This window comes from Plecotus auritus (assembly GCF_963455305.1).
Source record: "Plecotus auritus genome assembly, chromosome: 4".
Lineage (NCBI taxonomy): Eukaryota > Metazoa > Chordata > Mammalia > Chiroptera > Vespertilionidae > Plecotus > Plecotus auritus.
The window spans coordinates 98470246-98487518 of NC_137775.1; the positions used below are offsets into that span (position 1 = coordinate 98470246).

At 45.0% G+C, this 17273-nt stretch overlaps 2 protein-coding genes and 1 long non-coding RNA gene across 8 annotated transcripts in view; 1 reads left to right on the forward strand and 2 right to left on the reverse strand.

Annotated features, from left to right (window-relative positions):
• The window catches only part of ZNF76 (zinc finger protein 76), a 41873-nt gene extending 37201 nt beyond the window's left edge, over window positions 1–4672 (reverse strand). For 3 of the 5 annotated variants that reach the window (XM_080666009.1, XM_080666011.1, XM_080666007.1), the window contains exon 1: window positions 4345–4672. The gene's annotated coding sequence lies outside the window, so the exon portion shown is untranslated. The remainder of the gene's footprint in view (window positions 1–4344) is intronic. The other 2 variants (XM_080666010.1, XM_080666008.1) reach the window with 1 other exon arrangement.
• A 48-nt stretch (window positions 4673–4720) lies between these two features.
• Window positions 4721–17273, forward strand: part of LOC308247221 — a 29482-nt gene continuing 16929 nt past the window's right edge. Inside the window, exon 1 of the long non-coding RNA XR_013960472.1 lies at window positions 4721–5057. This is a non-coding gene — a long non-coding RNA (uncharacterized lncRNA). The remainder of the gene's footprint in view (window positions 5058–17273) is intronic.
• The window catches only part of SCUBE3 (signal peptide, CUB domain and EGF like domain containing 3), a 37725-nt gene continuing 30653 nt past the window's right edge, over window positions 10202–17273 (reverse strand). For both annotated transcript variants that reach the window (XM_080666013.1, XM_080666012.1), the window contains one exon: window positions 10202–14915. In XM_080666013.1, the coding sequence (XP_080522139.1) occupies window positions 14766–14915 (150 nt within the window). In that variant the 3' untranslated portion in view covers window positions 10202–14765. The remainder of the gene's footprint in view (window positions 14916–17273) is intronic.

Here is a 17273-nt window from a genome sequence, read left to right on the forward strand (position 1 = left end):
CTCGTAGCCAGGATGTTACAATTCCCAGGCCATCAGGTACAGAATTCTCCAGGGTGCTAATTTTTGTATTTAGCATCCTGGTATCTCACAAACAGAAGAGGTCAAAGATAGGCCAGGACTAAAAATACTACCAACCTAGATAATGGTACTGACTTAGCAACAGCTCAGTTACTTTGAGGTGTTTTCCAAGGAACTGTGCTAAACTCTCACTTGTTCATCTAGCTGTCCTTTTTTTTTTTTAAAAAAAAAAACAAAAACAACACACAATTATATTATGGATTTCAAACATGCACAACAGTAGAAAGAATAGTATAATGAATCCCACGAATGCATTACCCAACTTCAACAATTATCAACATTTTGTTAATTTGGTTTCTTCTATTCTGTCTCTGAAACCCCCACTAATATTTCATCTAGCTGTTTTGTGTTTTTTTAAGAACTGGTCTATATATGACAGACCTTGGCCTTGTAACCACGGTATTCTAGAAAGTATGTCAACCCAATTGCTAATCTTACCAGAATACAGTAAAAACAAGCACTTATACCATTCCCCCACTGGAGCAATGACTAAAAAAAAGAGATGTCTAAATTCCAGACTGTTAAAATCAAGGGACTGCCACTGTCACCTTTAGAAGGATTTGGGGAGAGGGCTGTCGTAACTACAAATGAATGTAGATGTAAGCTGTTTCTGTTTTCACTTGTTTGTACTGATGTAAAATTTCTGAATGTGTTCATTCAACCCAGTATTTACTGACTACCTGAAAATATGAGGGACAGGATTTAGATGACAGAAGGTAAAGAAAACCCAGTCTCTCTTCTCAAAGAAATCACAGTGGGGGTGGGAGGCTGGGTGAGAATATACAAATAACAAAGATACAAAGCAGAATAAGTACTATGCCCTAAGAAAGATTAAATAAACCTAAGGCAAAAACTCTGTTTAATTTAATCCCAGCCAAAGTAAACTAGACAGGTTTGAGGGCAAGAGAAGTAATGGAGCAAGTGGTTGAACATCGACCTATGCCCGGGTTGTGGGCTCGATCCCAGTGTGGCGGGGTGCGGGGGGGGTTGTTTACGGAACAGGGGAGGCATGCAGGGGGCAGCCGATAAATGTTTCTCTCTCATCATTGATGTTTCTATCTCTCTCTCCCTCTCCCTTCCACTCTGAAATCAATAAAAATATATTTAAAAATAAACAAAAAACAAACCCATAGCCCCATCCAGTTTGGCTCAGTGGATAGAGCCTCAGCCTGCGGACTGACAGGTTCCAGGTTTGATTCTGGCCAAGAGCACATACTGAGGTTGCAGGTTTGATCCCTGGCCCTGGTCAGGGTGCGTGTGGGAGGCAACCAACCAATGTGTCTCTCTCACATCAATGTTTCTCTCTCTGTCTTTCCCCTTCCCTTCCACTCTCTCTAAAAATCAATGGGAAAATATCCTTGGGTGAGGATTAACAAAAAAGTAAATAAATAAAAATAAAAAATAAACCCACGGAATTTGTAGACCCTGGAGTTTACCCCTCCTTAACTCTGGGTTTTGCCTTCTGCTATATTTATTGCTATAGAGTCAGTAAGTACATTACAGGAGGCCTGGGAATTTGGTGACCCACAGAATAGACTTTTGGATGTGAATCTTTAATGTCACATTTTGCTACTCACCAGTCTTCCTGTGGGAGAGGATAAGAAAGTCCTCCTAGGGCTTGGAAAACAATGGAGCTAATTCAATGCAGGCAGAAGCTGACACGCAAAGCATTCTACCCCGAGGGCATATACAGCAAGCAGTTTCATAAACAGGATAGGGTCGTGGGAGTGGGTCAAGGACACAAGGTTAGATTGATTCAGAAGAATTTCGTGCTATCTAAAGGACTGTGATCTTGGTGATCTATTATCAGAACTTTCCAGAGAATTGTGCAGTTCTTTGGACAAGCCAAAGAGGCCAATGGTTTGGACAGTGCTGTGTATGAAGGAAGAAGAGAGCTGAGTGGCAGGGTTGTTCATGTAGTCCTGGAGTTAGATGCACAGGACAGAGGAAGAAGGCAGAGTTGGGATGGGAGAGAGGTTTATATTATGATCAATGTTATCAAGATTGGTGAGGTAAGGATGACTGGGAGAAAAATAAGGGAAATGAAGAGGATACTGTGAGAAGGGACAGGGGCACAGGGAGAGGGAAAAGGTGATAGGTGATTCGGGTTTGAAAGGACATCACTGATGAAAATGAGGAAAATGCCAGGAGATCCGGGAATCTGAGAGGCAGGATCTCACAGCTTATTGGACAGAGTGTAAAAAGGAGGATCTTAAGATGAAAGGGTTATAAGCTGGGTGAAGGCAGTCACTATATGAGAGCTAATTACTAGTAGATGAAGGTTTTAGGTAAAGGATGTCGCTGAGGATGGCCGAAGGGATGCAGCTAAAACACTAGAAGAGACTGAAAATAGGAAGAAATCATATGAGGAAAGACTGCTGGGCTAGAGGGCATTAGAGTATATGAATTCCTGCGGGTAAGGAACTTAATAGGATGAGAGGATCTAGGATAAAATGCCAATGAGGTGGGAGACACTTTAGGGTGAAATAATGAAGTGAGAAGGAGCTCCAAGCACTCTTAGGGTGAGATGACAACTGGACAAAGAATGAAGAGAGGTATTAAGGTGCAGGGGTCTCAGGGCATGTGGGGTCAAAAGTCATGAACAATGGGTTGAGGAAATCACAAAGCCATGGGGCAAAGGGTAACAGAAACCTTGGGTTTCATGGAATGAGTTGGTATAGGGCTTAGGAATTATAAAATAAGAAACAAGGGGCTGAAGGTGACCTAGAAAATTAGGTAGGTTTGAGGGCTCGAGAGGTAACGGAACAAATGGGCTTTGAAGACTGGGTTCAAATCCCAGCTGTGATACTTATCTGAGTTTCAGGTTCATTTATTTAAAATCAACTCAAAACAAGCAAAAATGGGAAATTGTGGTGAATATAATAACAACCATCTCATGAGGTTGTTGAAAGGTAAACATGGACCAGGCAAGGTGCCAAGTGCTTTGGACACATTATCTCAGGCACTACTATTATCCTCATTTAACAAAAGTAGAGATGAGGGTTCAGAGAGGCTAAATGGTATGCCTGAGGTGCCATAGCACAAGGGGCTACAGTCACACTAGAACTCAGGTCTCTTATTACATCAATGCCTAGAGTTGAAGCATTCTGCTATGCTGCTTGGCAAGCATGTTAACTGATGGGGCCTGATCAAGGGAAGTGGGCATGGACTATTAAGAGTGTAGGGGGTCAGGGGAGTGAGACAATAAGGACCATGAAGCAAGTGGACCCTGGGGTGAGGTTACAAGATTAAACTCCTAGGGAAGGGCACAAAAATGATTGCAAACGAGTATTATCTTGACTGAGAATTGCAGAATTTCACAGCTGGAAATAAACTCTGAGATCCTTTAACCCAACCTTATCACAATACAGATGAGAAGCTGAGGTCCAGAGTGAAGAAGGGGCTTCTCCCAGGTTCCCAAAGCACAACCGTGGCAGAGCCAGGGACCACACACTCAATCCAGAATTCTTTTGACGCCTCCAACTATTACTACTTCATATTCATCTCCATATCTTCCTGGCACCAGCATGGTGCTAGGGCATTTTTAAGTCACGTGCTGATTGACAATGGCGGGCTGGGTGCAGAGAGGGATGTCAGTGGGGGTGACTTTAGGATGAAGGGGGAACATGGAATGAAGATCATGAGGTAACAAGGCAAAGAAAGGCTGATCAGGTATTGAGGGTTTGTAGATGACTGGGTGTGAACCTACTGAAGTAGGCTTGAGAGTCACCAAGTTTGTGGGAGAACATGGTAGAAAGGGCGGGGTTACGGGACCAGTGGGGTCACTGAAAAGGTTTGCGGTCATTAAGGAGGGGCGTGGAGATCTCAGGTCGGGAGTCACTGTATGAAACTGAGGGAGTCACTGAGTTGGTGGGTCCCTGCGCAGAGCTGGGCAAGTTTCTAGGTTGTCAGAGTCAATGACTAAGAATTGAGGGTTACCTGGTGAGGTCTTAGGGTCAGTTGGTGGGGTGTGGGGCCACGGAGGTGGAAGCGGGCGCAGTCACGGGGTGGGGTTTGGGAGTCCTGGGGGAGGAGCAGCAGGCGGAATGAAGGGGAGGGATGAAGGATGGGGGCCGGGGGCCGGGGGCCGGGGGCCGGGGACCAGGACCCGGGTGGGGGAAGGGTCAGGCCGCCGTCCAGCCGCCTGGCCGCCGGGCTAGGGCAGTAGGAAGGTGGGCACGACGGGCTCGGGACCTTCCCGGGGCTCTGCGCCCGCCCGGCCTCCCACCTGGGCACGGTGGACCCTCTCTTCCCAGAGCCACCAACCTGACAGCCCCCGAGGGCGACTCCGCCGACAGACCGCCATGCACCGGGCCTGGCCACCAGCGCCGGCCCCGCAACCCGCCTGCGCCATCGCCCGCCCGCCCGCGCGCAGCTTGCCTCGCGCGGTATCCAGGTTCCAGGGCCACCGCACTCTCCTCTCCTCTCGGCGCGACTCTACCGGCCCCGGAACCCGCATGCAAAATACCGGGCACGTCCACCCCGAACCCCCGTCGCCGCGGCCGCCGTCCTAGTTAGCCTGGTTCCCGGGCCCCTGCAGCCCGGGAGGCCGGGCCGTGAACCGTGCCCCTCGCAGCCCCGCCCCCGCCGGGGTGACGCATGGCCTCTGCCGGCGCCCGGGAGGGCGTGATGACGTCACGACGCCCCGATCAGCGCCTGGCAGGCTGCGGGCGGGTTGTCGCTATAGCAATGAGGAGCCGCCACCGGTCGCGCCCAGGGACTCGGTCCACCTGAGACTTGGCGGGAAGGGGAGGAGCGTCGCGGCCTGAGGGCTGGAAGGTGCGCTGGGGAGGCGGGCTCCGGAGGGGCAGCCTGTGAGGAGAGCGGTTTCCGCGGGGCCCACTGCCCGCGCGGGGGCCTCGGACCCGCGCCTCGGGCTCATCCCAGGTCGCCACGCCTTACGTCCTGAAGCGCTTCAGCGCGCTGTCCGCGGGCACAGTCTGCGCCTGCGAGCCGAGCCCCCACGGAAGCAGTTGCAGGTACTGTGAGCTCCTTGCTGGCAAGGATGACATTGAGGAGCGTGAGGCACTTGCTCCTTTAGGGAGGGCGCCCTGACGGCCCCTTGGGTTCTCTCACTCTCATTCCCCCTTCGCCCCACCCCAGCCTCGAACCAGCTACTCCCCCTGTAGCCTAGCTTGGAGTGAAGGAAACCCGAGCCCTTTTACTATTTCCCCCCTCCCGCGAGGGACAGGCTACGATTGGGGTATGCTCAGAAATCTAAGGGAACATTAAAGGGGAGTAAGTTTTTGGTAAAAAAAATAATAAATAAGTTAATAGAGAGAGGGATTAGTTAATTAGATAGGGAACTGGTAGAGGTTGCTTTTTAGGAGAGGAATTGAGTGCCTGGAGGAATGAGGTGAGAAACTTTTCCATCTCTATCCTTTAGATTTTAACTAGTTTCTTTTGTCTCCTACCCCCTCCCCCCCAAAAAAAAAAATACAACACAATTTCACTTAAAAAAATTGAAAGGGAAGTATTCAAGTACTTAGTTTGGGGCTTATGGTGGCTAAACATGCCAGTGGAGGCACTGACATCTCTCCTCCCCTCTGAAGATCTTAACCAGAAAGCCCTCTCCTTCCATTTTAGACATTGCCTCTTCCCCATCTTTGTTTTGGTTCAACATTTCCTGAGGCTGGACTGGGGCCACAGTTTCCTTAGATTCTCAGTTTCGGTGGGCAGTGGGTAACAACTGATGGCTTATTCTTATACTAGAGGCCCGGTGCTCAAAATTTGTGCATGGGGGGGTCCCCTCAGCCCAGCCTGCACCCTCTCCTAACTGCTCACCTGCCTGCCTGCCTGATCGCCCATAACTGCCCCCCCCCCACTGGCCTGGTCGCCTCCAACTGCCCCCCTGCTGGCCTGGACTCCCCCAACAGCCCCCCCCCCTGCCCTGGTCATCCCTCACTAACCCCCCTGCCGGCCTGGTTGCCCCATGCAGCCTGCTGTTCAGTCATCTGTCTGGTTGTTTTAGTCGTGACGGCCCCTGGCTTTTTATATATTAGGATAACAACTAAGAGGTCCGGTGCATGAGAATTGTACACTGGAGGGGGGAGTCTCTAAGTCTGGCCTGCTCCCTCTTGCAGTCTGGGACCCCTTGGGGATGTCCACCTGCCAACTTAGGCCCTGGGGATCCCTCTTGCAGTCTGGTCTTGCATTCCGGGACCCCTCACTCCTTACCACCTGCCTGCAATGGAGGCGGGAGAGGCTCTCACCACCGCTGCTGCTCTCGACAGCCGTGAGTCCGGCTTCTGGCTGAGCGGCACTCCCCCTGTGGGAGTGCACTGACCACCAGGGGACAGCTCCTGCATTGAGCGTCTGCCTCCTGGTGGTCAGTGCGCATCATAGCAACTGGTCATTCCATAGTTGGGTCAATTTGCATATTAGGGTTTTATTATATAGGATGAGTAATGAATCCTATATATATCTCCTGTTGTATAAATAAACAGCCTGACCACTACAGTGGAAATTCAGCAAGTTATTTTACATAGATACACAGAGAATAAGTAGCTTGTCTTGTAGCATCAACTCCTGGTTAGAAATAGAGCAGGGAACAGAATTCAGGTTGTCCTAATTTGTCCTCCCACAACCTTTTTTCATAATAAAAAATACATCTGTGCTTTCTCACATTCCTTGCAGATCCTAATGTGATTGGCTAATCCCTTCTCCCATTACACAATTAACAGAAACTCTGGGAGCCCTGCCTGTGTGGCTTAGTTGGTTGGAATGAGTCATTCCCTACACCAAAATATTTCGGGTTCGATTCCCACTCAGGACACACACCTAGGTTTCAGGCCAGTATGGGAGGCAACTGATTGATGTTCCTCACATGGATGTGCCTCTCCCTCCTCCTCCCCCTTCCCTCTCCCTCCCTTTCTCTAAGATCAATAAAAAACAAAACAAGCAAGCAAGCAAGCAAGCAAACAAACAAAAAACCATTCTAGGAAACCAGTGTCTGCATTTGAAGTAATAAGATTCTGATGGTGGGTAATTTCAGGTACTTGGGAGAACTGGTGAGGAAAATACTTTGGAGTGGATGGTTGAAGATCATTTCTAGCAGCTTCTGTTCTGCCTTTGGTCCCCACCCCTACAATATGCTGTATAGAGTACGATCTTCAGAGTTTTTTTAAAAGATAGACTCCATAAAAGAATTTTAAAGAACTGTGTACCCCATTATTCATTTTTAAGTTGATATCTATATTTTCCATCATAAATTTAAATACTTGTAGAGGATCTTTCTGACTTGCTGTAAATTTTGACATTTTAAACTAAAACCATTACGTCATTCTTACATGTATCCACTGGACTCCAAATACTCTAAATATATGATGCCCACCATCACCCATGAAAAAATATACAAACAAGCTCCCTTTTAAGAGAAATTTTATAGTTTTCCCTTTCTTCTTGAACTCCCAATTCCATTTTCTTCCCCTACAGAACTTTATCCTAATTAGTACATTTGTATGCTTTAAAATCTTTTATTGATCACTGTCACACTTTACAACAAAAATGAGTGTAAATTTAAGTTTATAGCCTGTGACCATGGGCTTTAATTGTTAACATTTCTTCTGAATTGAATTGCCATTATAGTTATGACTAGTACACAGTTTATTAAACAACATAAATATATTACACATTTTTATAACTTGTGAAACCTAAAAAGTACAATTTTTATTGAAAATATATCTCTTAATGAGAAATATGGTGTTTCTCTTGAATTCTCCTCAATCTCTACCTGTTTTTTATTTTTATAGATGTAAATGCTGAGAAACCTTGTTCTCATAGTAATTGGGAAAGGAAGAGATATGTTACAATGATATTCCTCAAGTCTGAACTACTTCCGAATCACATACCAACAATCACAAAGTGTCCTATTACCAAATACTATTACCAACTACTATCAAATAGAGTCTTCCTTTAATTTTATTAAAAGCAAAGAATTGGAAACCACTGAATCTGCAAAAGGATTTGTTACCTATTCATTGGAGTCTCAGTTATAGTCTTATAAAAATGAGTATTAATTATGTTGTCTTTTCACTCAGAGGTACCTCAGTAAATTGGATATTAATTTTCATACTCTGTTGCCAACACTATTTTTTGGTAATTTTTAACCACATCATTATGTGTTCATATATTTTTTTAAATATTAAAGTGCAGCCTGATCAGTGTGGCTCACTGGTTAAGCATCAACCCATGCACCAGTAGGTCACCAGTTCGATTCCCTGTCATGGCACATGCTCGGGTTGGGGGCTGATGATCCCCAGCAGGGGCATGCAGGAGGCAGCTGATAGATGTTGATGTTTCTCTTTCATCAATGTTTCTATCTTTCTCTCCTTTTCCCTTCCTCTCTAAAATCAATAAAACATATTTTAAAAAAATATAGAAGTGCAGGTTTACTTCAATATGGAAAATACTGCCATTTGTGGAATTAGCAAAACCAGTCTTCATTTAAAACTACTAGCCTATATGGTAATCAGCCAAATCAGAATTACTTTTTTTCAGGAACAAGTTTGACTTTATTCTTCAGTTTAAATAAATATGTTAATGGTTATTTTAAAGACTATGATAAAACATCTGGGAAATAAATTATTAATTGTAGCTTATAAAATTGATGGCTAAAAATCATGTTTAAAATTATATAGATCTAATATTATTATTATTAAGCCTCACCCAAGGATATTTTTTCCATTGATTTTTAGAGAGAGTGGAAGGCAGGGAGGGAGGAGGGGAAAGAGAGAGAGAGAAGCAGAAACATTTCTGTGAGATAGACATATCATTTGGCTGCCTCTCACACGCACACGCCCAACCAGGACTGGGGATCTAACCTTCAACCCAGGTACATGCCTTTAATTGGGAATCCAACCCTTGACACTTCAATGTGGGGCCTGTGCTATAACCATTGTCCCACATAGGCCAGGGCTATATATCTAATATTAATATTATAAAAAAGTTTTTATAAACACAAGATAATACTGTTTCTCATTATATAATTTGGAATAATGCCATATAGCTAAATTCATCAGTTAATTTATTAAGTGGTAAGTAAGGTAGAAGGCATATTATATCCCTGGCAAATGTGAGTATATGCTTGTATGGAACTCTGACTTAGGCTTTTGGGAACAATTAACATATCGTGTATAAAAATTGAAATAACTCCAATAATTTTGTTAGACTTCATGATCAAACTTTTTCTTAAAAATTATGGTTGAAATCCATAAGAGGACTGATTATAATGGGAATATTTTGATATAAAAGGAAAACACCCCTTCCTCCTACTTCCCAGGTTTTTACACTCTGGCCATGCATTAAGATTCAGTGTGGGTGAGGAATATGCCTTTCTTTTGTAAAAGTAGGACAAGGACTATGATGAAAGAGGAGATAGAATGGAAATGTGCATGAATATGCCAGCTGGCTCTCAAACAGATTAGTTTTAGGGAAGATTTCTCATAGAATTTGAGGATCTGGAAATTTATTCCCTTAAAACTCTCTTCAGATTGATTTCCTTGCCTTGGAAAGTCTTCATGTACCCCATTTTAAAGACTGCTTGATATTAGCAGATCCATACTCCACTGGCTCTGGACTATACATTATTCTGGGACATCATTGCAAGTGTTCTAGGTAGAAGAGGGAAGACTTGGTGTTTTTGTAATATAAGAAGATTAAGAGAGAAGTCAGAGAATGGCCCCAAGTTGGTGGCCCCAAATTTCATGTCGGGGAATTATAAAATTGCAACAATTAAGATTTACCTGTCATCTGAACCTAGAATTTGGGACTGTTCATTTATGAGATTAGAGATTGCTCTCCCGTGCCCTGTAGTAATGGTGGTAAAATTTCATAATTCTATTTGATGGCATAGAATGTACTGCATAAAAAAGCACAACCCCGCCGAAACCGGTTTGGCTCAGTGGATAGAGCGTCAGCCTGCGGACTCAAGGGTCCTGGGTTTGATTCCGGTCAAGGGCATGTACCTTGGTTGCGGGCACATCCCCAGTGGGGGGTGTGCAGGAGGCAGCTGATCGATGTTTCTCTCTCATCGATGTTTCTGACTCTCTATCCCTCTCCCTTCCTCTCTGTAAAATATCAATAAAATATATATTAAAAAAAAAAAAAAAAAAAAAGCACAACCTTGGGTGAATTTCGTTGCTGGTACTTCACTACAGGTGGGACATCTTAACTAGGGAGGTGTCTAAGCCACTTATGGCCCTGGCCAGATTTTGGGAACTGTATTGTGATGAGGAGGGACAATATCCTAAATTTCCCCTGTTCCCTAGATCCCCCTTAGGGGCTAATTTTTGATATTGCTTTTAAAAATAGACAAAAGGGACAAGTCTTTTCAAATTCTAAAACCGTTAGGAATAGGTGGAGAAATGAAAAATTTGGGTAAGTGCAGAAACCAGAAGACACTTTGTTTCCTCAAAGCTTTTTCCAGCTCTAGGATAAGCTACTGAGATGGAGGAAAAGATGCCAGGCCGAGGAGTTTCATTAAGTATTTTAGTAATAATAATAATAAAAAAGGACAATACAAAATCCAAACATTTCTTTTTACAAGTTCAGATACATTTTTTTCTCCAAGTGCAAAATATTCTATGAACTGCATCATTTACTTACTGTTTATTGTTGATTGTGTAAGAGATACTTATATCGGCAGCAGTGGAAGGCAGATATAAATACAATATTTTGAGATTTCTTCTGCATGGAATAAAGAAAGCCTCCCACGTGATAATGGTTATTCAGAAACTTCAGTTCAATTCACACAAATGAATAAAGTTTTCAGTTTGTCCATACTACTATAGTCTGTGTTGTCTAGATAGGCTGATAACAGAACTGGGATTCTATTCCCGTAATCATGTATTTTCTTAAAGGGTTACTAGTCCAAATAATGGCCCAAGGACAGGATGTACTACAATTGAGACAGTTTGAATTTAAAGACATCCTTGTGTTGTTTGCTTCTACTTTTTTCTTACCGTGCTTAAGAAGCCAAGCAGATTAACATTATTTCCTGCTTATGGTCAGTTATCCTTTGTCTCCCTTCCTAGTTTGAGCCTCTTATATTGAGGTTAAGCAGCAAATACAAAAGTTTGAATCTCCTTAACATTTTCTGACATTTTGAGATATGACCTCCTAATCCATTCCAGAATCGCCTTAAATATGCATATGGAGAATATTCTTGAATATAAAAAGTCTCATTAGTACCAAAAATCAGGACTGTATTACTGAACTTTCAGCAACAAATATGAGCCTCCACCAAACTAAACCAATCCTGGGGAAGTCAGAGCAGTCACAGCTCAATGTCAGCCTCTGGGCATTTGTAGGCCTAGGGCAAGTGGCAGCTCACGTCCAGACTCTGATCACTTTTTTCCTGACTCACAGTTCCCTCAGGTTTAGGGAATAGGCCTGGCCCAATACAGAAAGAGGGAGGCAGAGAAGTAAAAGGGATTACATGTTGCTGGGGTTATAAGTGCCTTTCTGATACACATTACTTGATGCTCAGAGCCCCTGCAGAAATGGCTTCCCATTCCCAGACTCAGATCAGGGCAGGTTTTGTACTAAGAGAAATGAAGCCTTATAGTACTGTGGCCCTGTAAACACCCATCCTGCAGAGTGGCCTCTGGGCTGATTCATGAAGGCTTCCCATTTACACCGTCTTTCCACTTCCCCAGTCCTCCTTTTCTGTCAGACCTGTAAAGGCCTGGAGTCCCTGAGTGTTGACTCCTGATTCAGTCTACTTAGTTTGATGCCCCAGGGCTGGCTTCCATAGATTCAGTGAACAGCTTTGTCTGGGTTCTTACCCCTCCCCTTGCCCCCCCCAATTTGGACAACCTAAATTAAACTTGGTGGACATTAGCAGGTCTTCACCTGCTCTCCAAGATCTGCCTTGACATCAGTTAAGAAGCCTCATGGCCTATACTTTCCAAACTGTGGAAATCATTTGCAGGTCTCAGAAACCATGGAATAAGCGATTGGAGGAAGTGTGTATATGTATAGGGTGACAGGAAAGGAAGAGTGCAAGAAGCCAGACCCTGAAGGCATAATTTGGGAAGCACTCCGGCTAGCTTTCTAAGAGATGCAAATGGTAGGAAGAGAGGAATCAGAACATTATCTTAGCTTCTGGCGGAGAATGAGTATGGTCAAAGTTAATAAAAAATCAGTTTTTATGGCATATCCCAGGAAGTATGGATTAACTGACCATTTCCCTGCTTGGAGGCAGCCATTTTGGATCTTTATAGTGACATCATCTTTGATCCAGAGAGACAAAGGGAGCCAGACACTCCATCCCTAAGAGCCATGGTGTTGGCTAGTGGATGTGAGGGGATATAGCTGTGACATTGGCTATGTACTCCTTAAGGCTGTTTGGATAGTAAATGCTACTGATTGGGGAAAGGGGATGGAGGTCAGGCTTCTTTACTTAGTGTTGAGTCTCCTGGGGAAGCAGTAGCCTAGAATAGTCACTTGGAAATAAACACTATGAGTCAATTGGTAGCCTTTGATTGAATAGGACCACAGCTTTGGGGGAATGAGAAGGAACAAATGGAAAAATAATTTTACAGGCAGCAGTGGATTGAAGGTGGAGTGTGCAGGATCTAGGCTTACGCATGGACTTCTCCTTCCTTTTGAAAAGCAGTATTTGAGGCAACTAGGCTTGAAGTCAACTCAGAGAGGGAATGGCCAAGTTCAGGCAAACAACTTCATGCCTGGATACCTGTCCTATTCTTGGCTTCCTCAGCCTTGTCTCTGGCCTCAGGGCCCTTGGTCAGCCCATCCCCAGGGGATTTGTCCTGGTCCTCTTCCATGTGCACACCAAGGGAAAACAGCAGGAAGGCATGGAAAAGATGGAGGTTTCCCTCTTGGGGTAGAGAATCACTGACCAATTTCATCAGCTTCTACAATCATGAGGTCCATACTGAATCATGGAGAGGCATAGGGATAGCAGGATTGGTTTAGCAAACACAGGTCCCTCTCCTTCCTGCTCCATAAAGTCCCCAGAATTACTGTCCTACACATCAGGTGCCTCGTAGTTATAGCCCTGGGTTACCCACACCAAGAGCTCAGGAGGTCTGGATGGCCACTGGGTGAGGAGTACAGACTGATCAGATGCTCCAGCACTCCAAGTTCATGAGATTCAAAACCTTTTTCTTCACTCCAAATATATACTCTTCTGTTGTGGGCAGCTATAAATAGGGTTGCTCTAACACGGGAGAAAGAAACAAAACCAAAAAATAAAACCAGAAAACAAAAACCCCTCCCTCTAGACAACATAGACTAAAAATGATTGCACTTATTAGATGTAGACAGGGTGGGCAGAAGGCTTGCCAAGTGCACACACATTCCTCTTGCTGCCCATAGCCTGGGGCCAGAGGTAGGTGGCTCTGGGCTAGCTGCAGAGTGGGGTCCTCTTTGGCGGAGCCCACAAGCCATCTGAGGCTACAAGGGAAAGCCAAATCTGGGGTCAAGCCCAGGCTGGCTTCTGCTTAGCAGCCATGTTTCTTTAAGGACAACACTTAGCAAGGGGAGTAGGGCTCCCCCAGGGAGCACTCGGATCAGGGTGAGGGGATGGCTGGGCCAGGGAAGACAAGGGATTAGGGTTTGAGGCTGGCTTCCAGTTGTTCTGTAGTCTGGTCCTTTAGATGATGCAATTTCTTTCCTTTTTTTTTTTTTTTTTTCTTTTTTTCTTTTTCTTGGTGATGCTATAGAGCAGGGGTGGGCAAACTTTTTGACTCGAGTGCCACAATGGGTTCTTAAACTGGACCGGAGGGCCGGAACAAAAGCATGGATGGAGTGTTTGTGTGAACTAATATAAATTCAAAGTAAAGGAGCAGAGGGGAGAGCAAGAGAACCGGATAGAACAGCCGGATCCGGCCCGCGGGCCGTAGTTTGCCCAAGGCTGCTATAGAGCCTGGTTTCTGTCCTGCAGAGCTATATATATAGTCTTTCTCATGGGGAGTGACAGCAGCACTTTCCACATGGTATGCCTGCTGCTCTTCCTCACTCGGCTGGTGTCCAGTAGCCCAGCGGTGTGGGCCTTTTGTAAGCCCTCATGGATTGGACCCAAGCAGACATGGCGGAAGTGGAGGAGCTGTCTAGACCCAGAAGCGGCTGTGTGGATGGTCCAGAGCTCAAACCACGTGCCCCAGAGGACCAGTGCTAGCATTAAGCCTCTAAGTCAAAGGCTTCTTTGGCAGAACCTTTGGCTGTTAGAATCACCTCGGGGGGCCAACTGGGGGGCCCAGCCAGGGGACATTTTGGTTCCTGACTAGTAAGGCACAACCTTATAATGGCAGAAGCCCCTCTTCTCCCTCCCCATTTCCCAGTAGACCCACTTCTTTCTTGGGCCTCTAGTATTCTTCTAAGCTGAAGGGGTTAGGGATGTGAGCTGGTAAATGGGCAATGTGGCTGGGGAGGGGAGGGATACTGTTCCTGTACCCCTCAAGGGGAATACAGCCAGTACTAAATGGTTTTTCCAGGGAGAATGCAGGAAAAGGAAAAACAGGAGAGAGGTAAAGAGAGAGAGAAAGAGGCAGAGAGACAAGGAAAGGAAACTAGAGCGACAGAAAGGGAGAGTTCTTGGTCTATATAGTGATTTTTTTTCTCTAAAAGAGAGGAGAGAGTTCCTTATCTGGGGGTGGGGGCTGCTGGCTCTGAGGGCTAAGGAATCTGGGGTCTTCAAAACCTGGGTCTTGGGCATAGGGGCACTATTTGTAGGGCCTCAGGAAGCTGGAAACTTTGGAACGGAGCAACTTGATGAAGGATTTTGGCAGCATCTCCTTGTGCTTCTCTGTGTACTTGAAGTAGTTCTGGGGATGAGCTAGCACCTCAAAGAAGGCCTTGATGAGCTTCTTGTCCTGCAAAGATGGCAGGTGGCAATGTGAGTATCAGCAGGGGAAAGAGGGATCCCACCTCAACTTAGCAACAGCCCCTCTTGCTGTCTAACAGGCCTACACAGAGGTGAGCTGGATCCCCATCCCCACTTCCTGTTCTTCCTTTAGAATCTACAGCTCAGTCAGTGGCAGCCCCAGTCTTCCATTGCTCAGTCCTTGAAGCCATCCTTGACTCCTCTTTTTTGCTCACAACCACAGCAAGTCCTATTGATTCTACCTTCAAAATATATCCAGAGTCTGACCACTTCTCACTGTCTCCACAGCTAGCACCCTGTCTAAGCCACCATCATCTCTCACTTGGACTATTGCAAGAGCTTCCTAACTGGTCTCCATGCTTCTACCTACCCTGTGCTTCTACAGACTATTCTTCCCCAGAGTGACTTTTAAAAAATGTTTAATTAGGTCATGTCCATTCAAAACACTTCTCTGCTTCTTTTCACTCAGTAAAGCCGAGTCCCTTGCATGGCCCATTCGTTGAATGTGATCTGTGCCCTGTTCTCTCTCCTCCATCCTCTCGAATTTTCCTTATTTTGCTGACCGCTCTGGCCTTCTCAAAGTTCTTGAACATGCCACACTGCTCCCATGCTCCAGAGCTTGGAACATTCCTCTCCTGATCGTCTGATAGGTAGTCCTTTACCTCATTCAGGTCTCTTCTCAGAGGCCTTCCCTGAGCAACCTGGCAACGTGATGTGTGGAGAGCCTAGTAGGTGCCAGGCACTGTGCCTTAGGACTCAGATCTTCCAGCTTCTAGGCTAGGTGCTTTCCATTGCATCAGCAGATTTTTAAAATAAGAGGGGGGCTTTCAGCCTCTCATCCCCACTTCAATCAAAACGGCTCGACTACTTTATGCATTAGAGTTCTATAGCACATTTGAAATAAGGGTTCAGATGCTTTAAAAATGTGTGGTGGTTTTTTTGTTTTGTTTTGTTTTTATTAATCCTCACCCGAGGATATTGTTCCATTGATTTTTAGGGAGAGTGGAAGAGAGAGGAAAAGATAGAGAGAAACATTGATGTGAGAGAAACACATTGATTGGTTGCTTCCTGCATGAGCCCCGACCAGGGCCCAGGCTGGGAAGGAGCCTGCAACCTAGGTACGTACCTTTGACCAGAATCGAACCTAGGACCCTTTGGTCCACAGGCCAACGCTCTATCCACTGAGCCAAACCAGCTAGGCTAAAAAAATGTTTTAAAAGCATTTCTGAAATGATATTCTTTGCAGTCTGCAAGTTCTAGAAGATTTTTGTCATCATGTCCATTATTTTGATGATAATACAAAAATTATTAACAGAGACAAACCTTTTTAAAATTAATAATTTATGAAGGACTGTGACTAGTATTATAGTTTCTTAAGTAAGATTTTCTCAAACTGGGATCCTCATGACCCAGGTGTCTAGTTCAGTGGTCGGCAAACTCATTAGTCAACAGAGCCAAATATCAACAGTACGATGATTGAAATTTTTTTTGAGAGCCAAAATTTTTAAAGTTAAACTTCTTCTAACGCCACTTCTTCAAAATAGACTCGCTCAGGCCGTGATATTTTGTGGAAGAGCCACACTCAAGAGCCGCATGTGGCTTGCGAGCCGCAGTTTTGCTGACCACTGGTCTAGTTGATTCTTCAATGCTGAAAACATTTCTTTTCCCTTAAAAGAGGTCTTTACTGAATTAACTCTGAGAAATGCTGTGCTAATTTGCTTTCCTGTGGGAGTAAAGGAAGGAAGGGACTTAAGCAAAAGCATCTTTCTATACCTAATTTTCCCTAGATTAAAAAAAAAATACATATATATCTATATATATATATAGTATTGATTTCAGAGAGGAAGGGAGAGGGAGGGAGAGAGAGGGAGAGAAACATCACTGATGAGAGAGAACCATTGATTGGCTACCTCCTGCATGCCCCCTACTGGAGATTGAGCCTGCAACCTGGGCATGTGCCCTGACTGGGAATCAAACCCTGACCTCCTGGTTCATAGGTCGGTCCATAATCACTGAGCCACACTGGCCAGAACCTAGGTTATTTTATGGAAGAGGTAGGGGACATTACATCTCCTCATCTTCCCTTTGTCTTCACCCAAGGTGTGGGTAATACTATAGCAGTGGTTCTCAACCTTCCTAATGCCGCAACCCTTTAATACAGTTCCTCATGTTGTGGTGACCCCCAACCATAAAATTATTTTCGTTGCTACTTCATAACTGTAATTTTGCTGCTGTTACGAATCATAATGTAAATATCTGTCCGATGGTCTTAGTCGACCCCTGTGAAAGGGTCGTTCGACCTCCAATGGGGTCGCGACCCACAGGTTGAGAACCGCTGTACTACAGT